Source organism: Myodes glareolus, chromosome 3, assembly GCF_982192425.1.
Source record: "Myodes glareolus chromosome 3, mMyoGla1.1, whole genome shotgun sequence".
Lineage (NCBI taxonomy): Eukaryota > Metazoa > Chordata > Mammalia > Rodentia > Cricetidae > Myodes > Myodes glareolus.
In genome coordinates, this window is record NC_142028.1 from 29983317 (window position 1) to 29998343 (window position 15027).

At 51.6% G+C, this 15027-nt stretch overlaps 1 protein-coding gene across 12 annotated transcripts in view; it reads left to right on the forward strand.

Annotated features, from left to right (window-relative positions):
* Positions 1-15027, forward strand: part of Mical3 (microtubule associated monooxygenase, calponin and LIM domain containing 3) — a 182780-nt gene that overhangs the window by 143387 nt on the left and 24366 nt on the right. For 7 of the 12 annotated variants that reach the window (XM_087904301.1, XM_087904290.1, XM_087904294.1 and 4 more), the window contains 8 exons: positions 491-628; positions 1863-1925; positions 5474-5584; positions 6343-6489; positions 7054-7136; positions 8154-9957; positions 10406-10500; positions 14505-14555. In XM_087904301.1, coding sequence (XP_087760427.1) covers positions 491-628; positions 1863-1925; positions 5474-5584; positions 6343-6489; positions 7054-7136; positions 8154-9957; positions 10406-10500; positions 14505-14555 — 2492 coding nt within the window. The remainder of the gene's footprint in view (positions 1-490; positions 629-1862; positions 1926-5473; positions 5585-6342; positions 6490-7053; positions 7137-8153; positions 9958-10405; positions 10501-14504; positions 14556-15027) is intronic. The other 5 variants (XM_087904292.1, XM_087904293.1, XM_087904295.1 and 2 more) reach the window with 5 other exon arrangements.

A 15027-nucleotide genomic window follows, 5' to 3' on the forward strand; every position in this document is an offset into this window, starting at 1 on the left:
GAGCTAAAGTCCCAGCAGAGCACATGTCTGTGCCGGTGAGTTGGCTGACTCCTGGCAGAGTGGCACCGTCCTCAGCCGGGCCCTGCAGTGATGGTCCTACACGGTGAGGGTCATCTGTCCTGTCCCACCCTGGGCAGTGTGGGCCTCAGATTCATTTTATGATGGAAAGGAAAAATTCCTTCTGCATTTGGAGGTGGAGTGTGTGGATCCTCACTAAACTCAGAAGTGATGTGAAGCTCAAAATGACTAAATCAACCAAATGACGAGAAAGTGTGAGCGTGTGCCCCTGTGTGTGTGTGCACGCACGCGCTTGTGTGTGGTTTCTGCACAGGCATTCTCGATTTTTACCTCTTTCTGACTCAAACTACTCCTGGCAAACACTGTAATTCTTTGTTTCCTTCCTGTGGTGTCTCGTCCCTCCCTCCTGTCCCTGTTCACTTTTCCCTTCTGTCCTCCCTGTGCCCTCCTTCCTGGGGACCTGGCGCCCTAGCCGGGAGCAGCAGGCTGCAGCAGATCCTAACCGCAGCGGATCCCTTGGCGATCCAGGCCGATGTGCACTGGACACACATCCGTGAGAGGGAGGCGGAGGAGAGGATGCTCCCAACCTCCGAGTCCTCCACTTCTAGAGGTAACTGCTTTGAGCCCATAGCCCAGTGTGCATCCTGAGCACCCATTCCCAGACCCTCCTGAGGCTGCAGAGGCCCCGTTTGCTGGGAGACCCCTGTCCTTGACTCTCGTTCAACGATATGTAAAGTTCTCTGTGAGTTAGGAGGTGGCCGACTCTTGTCTCTGCTCATGCAGAGTAGGAGAGTGGGCCTGGCTCAGAAGACCCTAGAACTTGCTGTCTCCTGCGTTTCTCAGCAGGGCCTTCTTTATCCCTCTCCAGAGTGTGTTGGCAGAGTGGGTGTCGCATGAGTGCATGGCAGGACCAGAGAAGGGAGCCTATTTAGAGGTGAAAGTGAGGAGAGAGGTATCTCAGGGGCCTCTGGTGTCATGGTGTCATTGTCAACTCCAGGTTTGACATGACATGGTATGTTTCCCACTAAGGTGAAAATGTATTTTATTCTGGTTTCTTCCTTGATGGTTTGAACAGGGTCTTACTGTGTATCCCTGGCTGGCTTGGAACTTGCTGTGTAAACCGGGCTGGCTTCAGATTCACAAGGATCCACCCTTTTCTGCCTTCTAAGTATTGGGATTAAAGTTGTGCACTACCATGCTTCCCCCACCCTTTTCTGTCTCTTTTCCTTTTCTTATTTTTTTTTTAGACAGTCTCACTAAGCTAGCCAGGCTGGCCTTGAATTCAAGATCTTCCTGCCTCAGCCTCCAGAACAACTGGTACCACCACGTCCATCTTTTGGCTTCTTCTAAGGAATAGCAGTAAAAAAAAAAAAAAAAGAAAGAAATCAGAACCCATTTAGATGTGCTGTGGCTATATGTCATTCTCTTTGACTATCTGTCTCCCATGTAGGGACCTTTGGTGGCATTACCAGGTGGTGCCACCCAGGGCTACCTGTCCTGTAAAACTCTTTGAGTCTGTAGATCATTTCCAGTCCGCGGGAGCATTAGGCCTTCGTGTGATGTTTTTCGTTCTCTAGGACATGAAGATGACCTCAAGACGGGGGCAAGGACAACTCAGCAGTCCTGGTCAGAGCTGCCCTCTCTGGTTCTGTCACAAATACCTGTCACATGGCTCACACACACACACACACACACACACACATGCTGCGTCAGTGCTGGATGGCCCTGTCTTACAATGTCGTGGTTCCTCATCCTCCGTTTTGAATTTTAGGACTGACTTCAGCTCTCCTTGCTGAGAACTTACCAGTGTTTAACTCTGCATTTATCCTCTGTTTTAAATTCAGTGACCGGCCTTCCCTCCGTACGCCGCGCAGCAGTCCAGGCCTGGCTGGAGACTGTCTCCGGAGGTAGTCTGGTGATATGTGACCCCCCTGCACCCCGTTCATCATAACCTCTTTCTCTAGGCAGCTCCGCTGGCATATCTTAACTCTAGGACTCAGCTCCTGTCGCTGGTGCATGCGAGGGCAGAGCCAGTGGGCGGGGCTCGTGCATGCGTAGTCAGACAGCCCATCTGCATGGACCAGAAGAGCATCCTCTTCCCAGGCAGGCTGGAGACCAGCAGTGGAGATAGGGCGGAGTCTCGCCTTTTAAGAGTTACTGTTAGCAGTTGGATATGAAAGCCAAGGTGTAAGGAAGCTTTTTCTTTTGTTTTTCGAGACAGGGTTTCTCTGTGTCACAGCTCTAGCTGTCCTGGAACTTCCTTTGTAGACCAAGCTGACCTCGAACTCACAGAGATCCATCTTCCTCTACCCCCCCCCCAAGTGCTGGGATTAAAGGCGTATGCCACCACACTCTGGCAGGAAGCTTTTTTTTTTCGGTTAGTTTTTGGGGTTTTGTTGTTGTTGTTGTTTTGTTTTTTGGTTTTTTTGGTGTTTGTTTTTTTTTTTTTTTTGAGACAGGATTTCTCTGTGTAGTCCTGGCTGTCCTAGAACTCACTCAGTAGACCAGGCTGGCCTCAAACTCAGAGATCCACCTGCCTCTGCCTCCCAAGTGTTGGGATTAATGCGTAAACTATCACCACCTGGCTTTCTTATTCTTTCTTTTTTTTTAGCGAAAGAAGATTTTTATGAAGTTTTATGCCTATAGAAATGCAGCTGGGTAGTGGTGGATGTGGGGTGAAGTCAGGTAGCGTTCACAGACCTACGGATACATCAGAGGAACAGTCAAAACAGGAATTACTGGAAAGTTGACCTAAGGGGAGAGGTGAGGACTGGTGGACACTGCCGATGCTGAGCTCTGCCAGACATTGCCTGGTGGCACCTGAGCTGGGTCCCCAGACTAAACTACAGCATCTCAGTGCACAGGCCAGAGGCGACCTGAGGAGTCTCAGTTGTCTGCCTTTGTTGCACTAGAAACCTGTTTCTCAAGGAGAGGGTGCCTGGCATCTGGGATGGGTCAGACAGTCCGTCCCACTACAGGGTGTCTAGTCCTGCCTAGACACAGGCTTCTTCCCAGGAACCCCCAAAAAGGAGACAGCACCCCCCCTCCGGTTGAGAACCTATATCCTAGCAGTTACTTCTGGGACCAGTAGGGACGATGCTTGTGGACCTTTATCATCCTTGCCCTCACAAACAGCTGAAATTAGACATATGTAGAGAGCCCATAGGTGAGAGAGGACTTGGAGTCTAGCATGGCTAACCCTGAGTTATCACTCAGTCTTTAAGGTAGAGGAAGGAAGAGCGAGACTGAGGAGAAAGGATGTCCTAGCAGGCAGCTGAGATAAATGGCCACTCCCAGCTTCCGTAGTGTGTGGCTCCTCACTTGTGTGGCGGCTTTCAGCACAGCGCTCCATCTTAACCAGAATTCCATCCCTCAGTGCCATCGCTCTAGCTGCGTCTCCGCACACATCCGCTGCTGCTGCGTCAAAGCTCTGAGTGTTTGCTTGTTCATCTGTGTGACCGTCATTTCTTCCGAGGAATTCGAGGCGTGTGGGATCCCCACCTTCCAACTCTACAGCGGTGTTTCTCAGGAACACTTGGAAGGACCAAGAGATCAGGCTGGCCAGAGGCTGGGCCAGCCTGGGGAACCGAGGAGTGGTCTCCTTCGTGTTTGCTTCCAGCTTTCTTGCCAGAGAGAATGTGGTTACCACCTCAGTGCCAGGCGCTCAAGCCAGCACATTGTGCACAAAGGCCATCTGCAATGGGCCCAGATTTTGTTCCCAGCAACCTCTTGTTCCCCAGCATGGCAGGTGCAGTGATGGACTCACCAGCCGAGTACAGAGTCTAGTTTTAAAGCAGGACCCAGGGTGTTGTCCAGTGGGTGTTCATGTCTCCAAAGTCTCAGACACACATTCTCTGGTGAACATCTTCGTAAGCGCCCCAAAGCAACATGACTACTCATGGGAAGGCTTTAGACCTGTGGGAATACTTGGGTGGTTTTTCCCCAGTATTTGTCCCAGCGAATGTTGTCAGTGTACGAGAGTGCCTTGGCATTGCCACTCCCTGGATGGCGCTGGTGTCTCAGAAAGAGCAGGTGGTAAAGTTCAGCTGCCACCACTTCCTAAACCCCGTGCTGTCTACCATTCCTCAACGTGTTTGCCATAGTTCTCCAGTTTCAACTTTGAAAAGTTCATCTGGGCATGGTGGCACATGCCTTTAATCCTGGCACTCAGGAGACAGATCTCTAGATTCAAGGCCAGCTTGGTCTACATAGCAAGTTCCAAGCCAGCCAGAGCTATGTAGTGAGACCCTGTTTTAACAAAAACAAACAAGGACTTGGGGATTTAGCTCAGTGGTAGAGCGCTTGGGCAAGCACAAGGCCATGGGTTCGATTCTCAGTTCCAGAAAAAGAAAAAAAAAAAAAACAAACAAGCATAAAATGTTCTTCATAGATTTGAATTATCATCTTATGGATTGTGTGCTAAAAGTAAGTGTACAAAAGTGTAGAGAATTAAATCAAAACTCACAGAACTGCCTCCCCCTATGTCAAGAAATGTAGCATTCCCAGAATCTTCACAGTGCTGCTTCCTACTCTCAGCCCCACCCCCACCCCCAGTATCACCCACCCACCCAAAGGAGCCTCTTTCATGGGTTTGTCATCTCCTGAGCTCAGTGGCCCCGTGCTGGCTGGGAGCACAGCAGTAGGTTGGCCTGGCCTCTCCCCACTCCCCTCAGCTTTGAGACAGTCCAGATGTGTTCTGATGCCTTACCCCGCCTGAATCAAAAGCATTGCCCTCAGGCTGACAGCATCCCCAGGCAGAGCCTCCTTCTGCTCCCCTTCGCAGTCCTCTGCAGGCCCAGGCGAGTCCCGGGTGCTGTCTGCCTCAGGGTGGATGAAGTGGATGAATGCCTTACTTTATTCTGCAGCCCTAAAGAGCCATTCTTGAGTCCAGAAAGGGAGCTTGACGTATCCCCTCAGGTCCACCCTCTTGCTTCAGCAAACTCTCAGTTGTCTCTAGAAAAAGCACCAGCCTTTTCATGTGCTGATGCAGCTGAACAGCAGAGCCCACTGTGAGTCGCTTGACCCTCAGACCTAAGCTTGGTCACCCAAAAGTGACCTTGAGGAACAATCCCTCCAGCTGGCTGCCTCAGGCTGAGGAGTGACTACCTCAGGGCACATGAAGTGGCCAGCACTGGGTCTGTTATATAAAGTCCTGTTAAGAGTTGCCCATGGCCCCACAGCATCCCTTGATTGTGACTGACTGGAGCATCTCCAGCAGCAGCCTCTGGAGGAAGAGGTGATACCTCCAGGCCAGAAGCTGCTTCTCCCTCCACATGGCCCTATTAGAGTGGAGAAATGGCCGTGGTACCCACGCTGCTTATAGAGCGCACTCCATATCTGTCCGGGGCCTCCTGTCTCCCCGTGGCCTGTGCATCACTACCTTCTGCCCCCTGCACAGTTAGTTATTTGTCTGACTGTCCTTTGCTTCCCGTCCGTGAATGTCTGTGCTTTACAGCCCCTCTGGATGAGAATGACCTAGAAGAGGACGTGGACTCAGAGCCAGCGGAGACTGAAGGGGAAGCTGCAGAGGATGGGGACCCTGGGGACACTGGTGCCGAGCTGGATGGTATGGGGCCCAGCCTTCCTTCTGCACTTGTGTGACCTCCTGTTCCACACGGGGGACAGAATCAGATTGGGTGGAACTCACAAAAGATACTTTATAGCAAAAGTTTAGGGGGACAGCTGGGGTGGGGGTAACTCTGGGACTGGAGAAAGAAATGGGGAAATGAGCCCACGGCCACCCCCAAAAGGGTTTTGGTGGTAGTGGTGGTTGGTGATGGTGGTTTGCCTCTGTCGCAGCCTCTTGTGTTGTGGTCACTGTGTTGTACAAGTAATCAAATGGGATGGGGAGCTGGCTCGGTGGGCAAAGTGCCTGCCGCACAGGCAGGACTGCTGAGTTCAGCTACCTAACACCCGTGTAAATGCCAGCTGGGCACAGAGGAGGGAGCCTGGCCGGCCAGTTAAGCTGAAAGGCAAGCTCCAGGTTCAGGGTGATCTTGTCTCAAAAAGCTGAGGTAAAGAGCAATGGGAGGCACCATTGTCAACCTCTGGCCTTCATACGGGTGAGAACAGACAGACAGACAGACACACACACACACACAACCCAAAAGCACCACAAACCCCACATTTAGAAGGCAAAATGGATGCCTTGTGTTGGATTTATCTCTGGTAAGAGGCTCAGTTTCCAGGGACTGTGCACCTGGGTTAGACCTCATGCCACGGTGGACCATCCTATTGAGACTTCTCTAAGGAAACAGGACACAGAAAAGGCACACGGCCAGAACTCAAACGTGTAAAACTTTGTATCTCACCTACCTCCCCCAGATCAGCACTGGTCTGATGACATTCCTTCCGACGCCGAGACGGAACTTCGCTTACAGTGCCAGGCCAAGGCGAAAGCTGAGCTGGAGCTGAGGGTGTCAGAGAACGAGGAAGAGAAGCCGCCTGATACACCAAAGCAAGAAGAGAGAGGTAGGGGGCAGAAGGAAAGACTTCCAGAATGCTAGAGACCGCAGGGCATGCTGGTAATACCAGTGAGGCCTTCAGAATAGAGCTTATGGTGCCTAGCCCTATGGGTGGCCAGGACCCTAATCATGCCTGATCTGGTCCTTGCCTGTCTGGGGCCACAGGTCTCTACCAACAGCCTCTGTCAGTCGTACCCTTCCTTGTGTTGTTTGGGAGCACGAGAATAAAGACATCACAAAGCTCAAGGCCCAGATCAAAGCCACCACACATAATGACTAGAGTGCCACACAGGAGCATGCAGGGTACTGCAGCACCCTCCTTGAGTCCCTTCATTTGGTTTTCTGTTTGTTTGTTTGTTTGTTTGTTTGTTTGTTTGTTTGTAGAATAGCTTGAGGATAGACCCAGGAACACAAAACAAGTTATCCGTTCTGAGTGCCTGCTCTCCTTCCTCAGCAAGGGGCTGGCTGTACTGTGAGACCCTCCGTGGATCTGGCTGCTCCCTACCCCTAGTATATGTAGAGTAGAAGGGACTTAATTCCTATTGTGAACCTCCGTGTCCCTCCTTTCCAGGTCCTTCCCAAGTCTCCAGCCCCAGCCAGTCACCTCAGAAACAAGCCATTCTGCTCACCCCAACCCACAGCCCTGAGGCAGAGGTAAGTAGAGCTGGGGACAGACAGGGCTGTCAATGGGACCTTGAGACCTTCTTAGGACCCACGGTGTATGCTCCACAAAGAGAGGTGAAGCAGCCCTATAACCACCTAACTTTGTGAAATTCTAAAAATTTCCTATCTTGTGCTGTGTACGGCTGTTGATGACGGGCAGGCTTCAGGTGCTGCCTCAGTCCTTGTGGATGGGCAAGGACTTTTTTCTTTTTTTTTTTTTTACAAGTTTCTTTTTAAGTTGATATGTATGCATCTATCTATAGGTTTATAAAAGGTACTTTTTTCTTATGTTAAAATAAACATATAACTATTTAAATGAAAACCATGCCTCGAGATCACCAGAACCACCTTAGAGAATGACCATGAATGTGCCATATCACTGTCTGAGGGTCTTAGTCTGGGAGGTACCACTTGCAGGGCAGACTTGGAAGGAATCAAAGCCCAGGCCTTGGTCTCTGGGGCTCCAGGAAACATGGCACAGTCCAGTGATTGACCTGAGAAGTGAACAGCCCTGGAGTAGGTATCTAAGGGTCTGTGTGCGTCTCCAAGGTTCCTCGGAGGGGCAGTGTAGCTGGAGAGGGTCTGTGTGCGTCTCCACAGTTCCTCAGAGGGGCAGTGTGGCCGAAGAGGAGGACTGTGCTAAGTAATGACTTTAAATCCTTTTGTACATTAGCCCCATGTTATCCCTCAGGGACCCCAGAGCTCTAGTTATTGTGGGTTGTGATGAAAGCCAAATTCATTAGTGTCCTTGGCAGTGTTCGTGTGAGTGGACTAAGAACTCAGGACGTGCGTGAGATGAGCCATCCCTGAAAGCTCAGCACCCCCCCAGCTAAGTGGAGAGGTTTTGAAACATTAATAAGTGGAGCAGAAAATGAGTCCGCCCTCCCTCTTTGAATAATAGCCGAAAGAATGGAGAGGACTTTGATTTGCTTCCACCAGTGTGGGCCCTTGAGGGAGAAAGCTCCCCGAGGGAAGGTACTGATTACACTGTCTCTTCTTTCTGTGTAGGGGGCCCAGTCCCCACTTACCTCTGTCACCACCAAGGCCAAGTCCCCCGCGGAGCCCCTCTTCCCTGCACCTCTGCTCCCCAGAGAAAAGCCCAAAGCTGAAGCCCCCACAGATCAGAAAACTGTGCACTCGCCCATCCGATCACAGCCTGTGGCCCTGCCGGAAGCCAGGACACCTACCTCACCTACCCGCTTACAGCCAGAGTCTCCGCTGGCCCCTGCCCCACCTCCCTCAACCCAGCTCCCCATCTGTTCCCAGCCTCAACCTTCCTCAGATGCTTCAATCCCGTCCCCCTCCGAGTCCCCCATACGCTTCCAGCCAGTTCCAGCCAAAACATCCACCCCCTTGACCCCACTCCCTGTGAAAAGCCAAGGAGACCCCAAAGACAGACTCAGTGGCCCTCTGGCTGTGGAGGAGGCCCTGAAGCGGAGTGATCTGGTAGAGGAGTTCTGGATGAAGAGTGCCGAGATCCGCCGCAGCCTGGGCCTCACTCCTGTGGACCGGAGCAAGGGGTCGGAGCCCAGCCTCCCCTCACCCGCCTTTAAGCCAATATCCCTAAAGTCCTACTCGGTTGACAAGTCCCCTCAGGAAGAGGGCCTCTGCCTTCTGAAACCTCCATCTGTTCCTAAAAGGTTGGGCCTGCCAAAGTCAGCTGGTGACCAGCCCTCTCTGCTGACCCCAAAGTCGCCCTCTGAAAGGGAACTGAGGAGCAATCAGGAGGAGCGAAGGGACCTCTCCAGCAGCTCGGGCCTGGGCCTCCATGGCAGCTCTTCCAACATGAAGACCTTGGGCAGCCAGAGCTTCAACACCTCGGACTCTACCATGCTCACTCCGCCTTCTAGCCCACCCCCACCCCCACCTCCCAATGAGGAGCCTGCAACCCTGCGAAGGAAGCCCCATCACACTTTTGAGCGCAGGGAGGCCTCAGTTATTCCTCCTCCTCCTCCTGCCACATTCATGCGGCCCCCACGGGAGCCAACCCAGCCCCCCAGAGAGGAGGTCCGTAAGTCCTTTGTGGAGAGTGTGGATGAGATCCCCTTTGCTGATGATGTGGAGGACACTTATGAGGACAAGACTGAGGACTCGAGTCTGCAGGAGAAGTTCTTCACACCCCCCTCCTGCTGGTCCCGGTCAGAGAAGCCCCTGGCCAAGGAGAATGGGCGGCTCCCTCCCCTAGACCGTGATCGTGATGTGCAACCGCAGAAAAGGGGACTGCCTCTGGTCTCTGCAGAAGCCAAGGAGCTGGCTGAGGAGCGCATGCGAGCCCGGGAGAAGTCTGTGAAGAGCCAGGCACTTCGAGATGCCATGGCCAAGCAGCTGAGCAGGATGCAGGCCATGGAGCTGGCAGCCTCGAGGTCCCGCATAATTCCATCTCAGGGCAAGGAACTAGGGCCCGAGTCCACCAAGCGCTCAGGCTTCCGAGGTTCCCAGGAACCCACTCTGAAGCATGAGGCTACTAGTGAGGAGATCCTCTCTCCTCCATCAGACTCGGGAGGCCCTGATGGCTCTGTCACCTCCTCTGAGGGTTCCAGTGGGAAGAGCAAGAAGAGGTCGTCCCTCTTCTCCCCCCGTAGGAACAAGAAAGAGAAGAAATCCAAAGGGGAAGGCCGACTCCCAGAGAAACCCAGCCTGGGCCTCCCAGAGGAAGTGGCTGCTAAGCCCAAGTCCCTGTGGAAGTCGGTCTTCTCTGGATACAAAAAGGACAAAAAGAGGAAGAGTGATGAGAAGTCTTGCTCCAGTACCCCATCCAGTGGTGCCACGGTGGACTCCGGCCAGCACAGGGCGTCTCCGATTGTGAGAGCAGGTATGCGTGGCTGAGGGAACTCACAGGAGAGGTGTGGGGAGTCCCTTCGCAGTCATTCAGTTCACCAAAGGTCCACTTCCCATTTCACTCTTGCATGGATTCTTAGAAAGGAGAGCAAGCTGTTCCTGCCTCAGCCTGATCCACTGCTCGAAATAATGTTAATGCCAACTTGAAACCAGAGGGGTAGATTCCTGTTGGTATCCTTCCTGAGGTCACATGACCCCAAACATGGGCCTGATTTTGAGTGGGACGGAGAAAAGTCTTGCTAAGGGGTCTTGAACAGGTGTCTAGGATGCTGTTTGGTGTTGGCCCATTGCCTTTGGGGACAAGCCTGTGTCTCCTTGTGTAGGAGGGGAACCTTAGAGACCCGCCTAAGGCTGGCTTCCCTGCAGCATGATTTCATGAGGTGCTGGCTGCTGTCTTCACTTAGCCTCTTTTCACCATGCAGAGCTGCAGCTCCGGCGCCAACTGAGTTTCTCAGAGGACTCAGACCTGTCCAGCGATGACATCCTTGAGAGGTCTTCCCAGAAGTCCAAGCGAGAGGTAGGTGGGCCAAGTCCATGAAGGACTTCAGAGAACTGGTGACAAAATGTCAATTTAGTCTCTGGTAGAGAAGCAGACCATTGGGGTGCAGAGCCAATGCCTGCTTTGGTCTCCTAGCAGATAGACATTGGAGTGCTGTGTCAGCCCACAGCCAACAGCAAACGCCACAGAATGGTCTCTCAGGCCTTTGAAATAAGCATCTGGGGATATTGCCTCAGTCCTAGGAAGTCAGGGTACTCTGTTGGTTAAGTGCCTGGCATTACACGGTGAGCAGTGTCTTCCGGGGTCAGACAATTGGAGAAGAGCTGAGGTACTGCTTGGGATCATGCAAGTATGAACTGGACACCAGGCATGGATGGGAGGTAGACCAGATGGCTTTTTCAGTAATCCCTAGGAATAGACCTGGTCAAGCTGACTGTCTGGTGTGTTTGTCAAATAGAAGGCTTTTTCTGTTTTAAGAATTGACCCTGAAGCACCACGAATTGAAAGCATTGGTGCCGGGTCATCCACTGGGGCATTAGCACCTACTAATGGCCACCCCCTCACGTACCTTTTTGATGTGACTTCTCAAAACTTGGACTTATATGCTGTCCCCTCTGTCAAGAGCCTTGAACTGTAGAGCAGCCAGAGCAGACTAAGGTAGCTCTGCACTCCATATGTGTCTGTTCGTTGAGATGGTATCTCCGTTATAGGTCCATCCTCCAGCCTGTCTCAGTCCCTCTGAATTATTATCCAGCAGACTAGGAAAAGTCAGTTTATTGGTACTCATTCCCCTATCTGCATTTTATCTCCCTGGGCATGAAGATACCTCGTTCTCTACTCTTCTAGTCACCAAGAAGCACAGACTGTTCTTCCTTCTCAGTCTCCTGCAGCCAGGCCTCATTGCTTGCACCAGGAGTCTGAATATAGGACCAGGGGCTGTGTGCTCTCCGTGGGGGCTCAGTCCAATGTGTTGCTCCTGGGTATGCCTACCAAAGTCTTCCAGGCAGTGGCACTGGGGCTGAACCAAAGATGGTGTGTGGGTGTGCACATGAGTTTCACAACTCATCCCAACACTGGGAGCAGGTACTCTCTTAGAGACCTGAGGAAGCCTGGGCAGAAGAGATTGTGACCCAAAGTCCCCTTTGCCTCCATGATGAGTGTGCTCATGTTGAGACAGTACATGTCACATTGGTCAGATTTTCCATCTCTGGTTGCCACTGTGGTCAGGTCACACTGTTTCTCTGTGAGTTAATGAGACATCTTGCCATAGTGGGGGGTGCTGGATGCCCCCACTGACTATGCCAAATCCATCATCTTGATATAGGCACCCAATGACCACAAGTATGAAGAGCCCAGGAGCTCATTACCATAGTTATGTGAACAAGTGAAAGCCGCCATTCAGATTCCTAGAACAGCAGTGCCTTGGACACCTTTTGTACCAGGTGTCCCACAGGGACAAGGTCATTCTCTAGTGGTCACATAGGGAATGCTGAGGACAAGCAGGGCCTGAGCAGTGGCAAGCATGGCTCTTAGGATGATGTTGCATCTCACTGAGTGAGGGCAGGGCACAGTAGTTCTTAAAATATGGAACCCACTGGGCATGGCGGTTCCATGTAACCCTAGCACTCAGGAGACCGAGGCAGGATTGCACAAATTCAAGACCAGTCTGGGCTACCTAGTGAGTTCTGGGCTGCCCAGGGATACATAGCAAGATCCCGTCTAATAAACAAAGGTAGGTGGGGGAAACACATACAGAACCTACAGTGGAGAACAAACCAGAGCAAAACAACCATAAAATCATAAGGACACTTTGGAACTGTTGATCATTTGATGGTGAATGGCAAGCGTGATATGTATTTTTTTTTTAAATGCCATCCGACATCAAATAGATGTCGAGTTCCTAGCAGGTGGCACTACGGTAATTATTGAGAAGATGTGTCTCTTCTGAGGAGGAGATACATGCCAGACTTCTAGGGCCTGGGTCTCTGGTGTCTAAAGACAGGTGTGTAAAGGTCACACTCTGACATGCTGCAGTGCCACCATCGGGGAATTGAGGTGAAGGGTGTTCCAGCAATGAGGCTTGCTCCTTCAGCATTTCTGGGTTTGAAATTCTTCACAGTTGGAATTATCGGGATTAGGGGGACCAAGAGTGAAAATTGACTTTCACTTGCCTGGAAAAGGAAGCTTCCAGCCACAGTGTATGTAGTGTGTAGTATGTAGTGTGTAGTATGTAGTGAAAGCAGGTCCCTTTCTGTTTCACGGCCCCAGGCCCTGAGCCATGCCTGGGTGTGGCTTCCATAGTGATGCACAAACACATAAAACCAAGACCTTGTTTTTCCTTAAGTGTCTGTTAATAAAATAAATTATTCAGGGTTTGTATGTTTGTCTTCACCTGTGTGCAAGCACATGTATGTAACATGCGTGTGAAGCTAGAGAACAACCTTGAGTGTCACTCCTCCAGTGTCCGTCTGCCTTTTATGTGTGCATGTATGACAGAGTTCGCCATTTAGTCTAGACTGGATGTCTGTCTGTACAGAAAGTCCTGAGAGATGGGATCCACCTGCCTCCACCTCCCCGACTCTAAGATTACAAACACACCCAATCAAGCTGGGTTTTCTTTAATGTAGGGTTTATGGCTCAAACCCTACATAAGGTCTTCATGCTTTCAAAACAAGTACGTTACTAACAGAGTGACCTCCCCAACCGCATCCAGGTTTGTCTAGCCACCTAAAGCCCTGCCAGCAAGAGATAGCCCCTGTCAGCCTCTTGTTAACCTCTTTCCTTTGCTTCCCTCTGACTCGTAAGTGCTGCCTGGCCAGCTCCTTCTCTGTCACTGAGGCTCACCAGGGCCTGCCCAGCACTCTACCAGCCCCTTACCCTGCTGTGTACCCCTGCAGCAGCCAGCTAGCCATGCTCTCAGCCCCACTCTCCCCTGTTTACCCAAGTGTGTCATGATTCACCTCCCTGTCACTGCCACTGCCAAGTTGGTACCAGTCCCAGCAGTGGGTAAATTAATAAAAGAGGCCGCTGTGGCTGCTGGCATTGGCGGCACCCACAGACAGATACAGGTGTCAGCGGCGCTCTTGAAGTGTGTCTGCACAGGCCACTGGGGACCTCAGCTGTACTTTTCCTTTTTAAACTGCCCTGTTCTGCGTGAGGACTTCACTTACAGTGCTTTGTGGGGGAGAGGATGCCTGTGCACAGAGCTAAAAGCAGCCAATCCATTTCCCAGCCAGCATGCATCTGGCATCCTGTGTGGGTCCCCCACTGTGCCACCTCCAGTGTCCCTCTGTTCTGCACACCAGCAAATTCCAAGGGGCCCTGTAAGTGCTTCATACGACCCATGAGACCACAAAAGCAAAGGAGACTGGCTAAGGCTAAGAGCAGTTCTGGTCAGTATGTGAAGTGAAGAGGTTTCCACGGCTACCTGAACACTGGTACTTTCTCTGAGTCACAGTGGTTTAGGCCACTTTGGTTCCCTTTACTGGGTATAATTCTCAATTAGCAAATGTGCCTAGTCCCAGGACAGCTGGGTCTCACACTGTGACCTGTCTGGCCCAGCTCGAGAACACTGCCAGGCTCAGGAACCTGTCGAGAGAGAGTGTAAGAGTCAGTGCCCATTTCCCGCCTGTAGCTGCCATTCTATGCTGAGCGTTCCATGCCAGAAACATGAAGGAAGGGGCGGTTATGGGTGAAGGGGGCCCAGTCACCACACCTTTCAACAAACCGGGGTTCAACAAGGAACAGACACAGGATTCAGTGTATACTGCTTTGTAAATAGAAAAGTGAACCCCAGCTCTGTTGAACGATGGGGTTCGATGAGACTCAGCTGATAGGGTCTGCACCCCCGGGTTCCTTCCTGTGCAGTCTTGTGTGGCATTGTGAGGATTGATCGTGTGATTAAGTCTTGTGTTTGTTTAAACCTCTAACTGATTTTGTTCCGTTTCTGTATTCCATTTTCATTTTTAATCATCATTATCATTACTGTTCTGTTTTGTTTTCCGTTGCCATCCCCTTAAAAGTCGATTTATGTACCACACGCCTTGGCATTCAGGAGAGCCTATTCATCAAAGGTAGTGTCTCATTCCCGCTGGCTGGTCCTCGTTGCATGCCTGTCTGTGATTAACCACCTGGACAGCCCTGCTAGGCCCTGCAGCCGCGTCCTCACTAACGGTCATCCGTGCATGCAGCTGTCACAGTCAAGCCTTCTTTAGCTGTTCACAGAAAGCGGAGGAGATGGTCACTCTTCCCTTGGCTGGAGTGCATGCCATCAAGGGTGGGGGCAGAGCGGCCCCTGTGGGTCTGGGTAGCCCAGCAAGGGGTGGTCACCACCTCCACTCCGAACCCTTAGGGCACTGGGCTGCTGTGACGATCCTGCTGCCCGTTCACTTGATCTACTGCTGTCATTTGAGCTCCTTGAGGAGAGCTGATAAGTCTGCACCCAGGTTGAATGTAGACCTCTCCTTCATGTTCAAAAAAGTTTCTTGGTTTTGTTGTTTTTTTTTTTTTTTTTGTTTCTTTTTTTTTTTTAAGAGGAAACAAAGA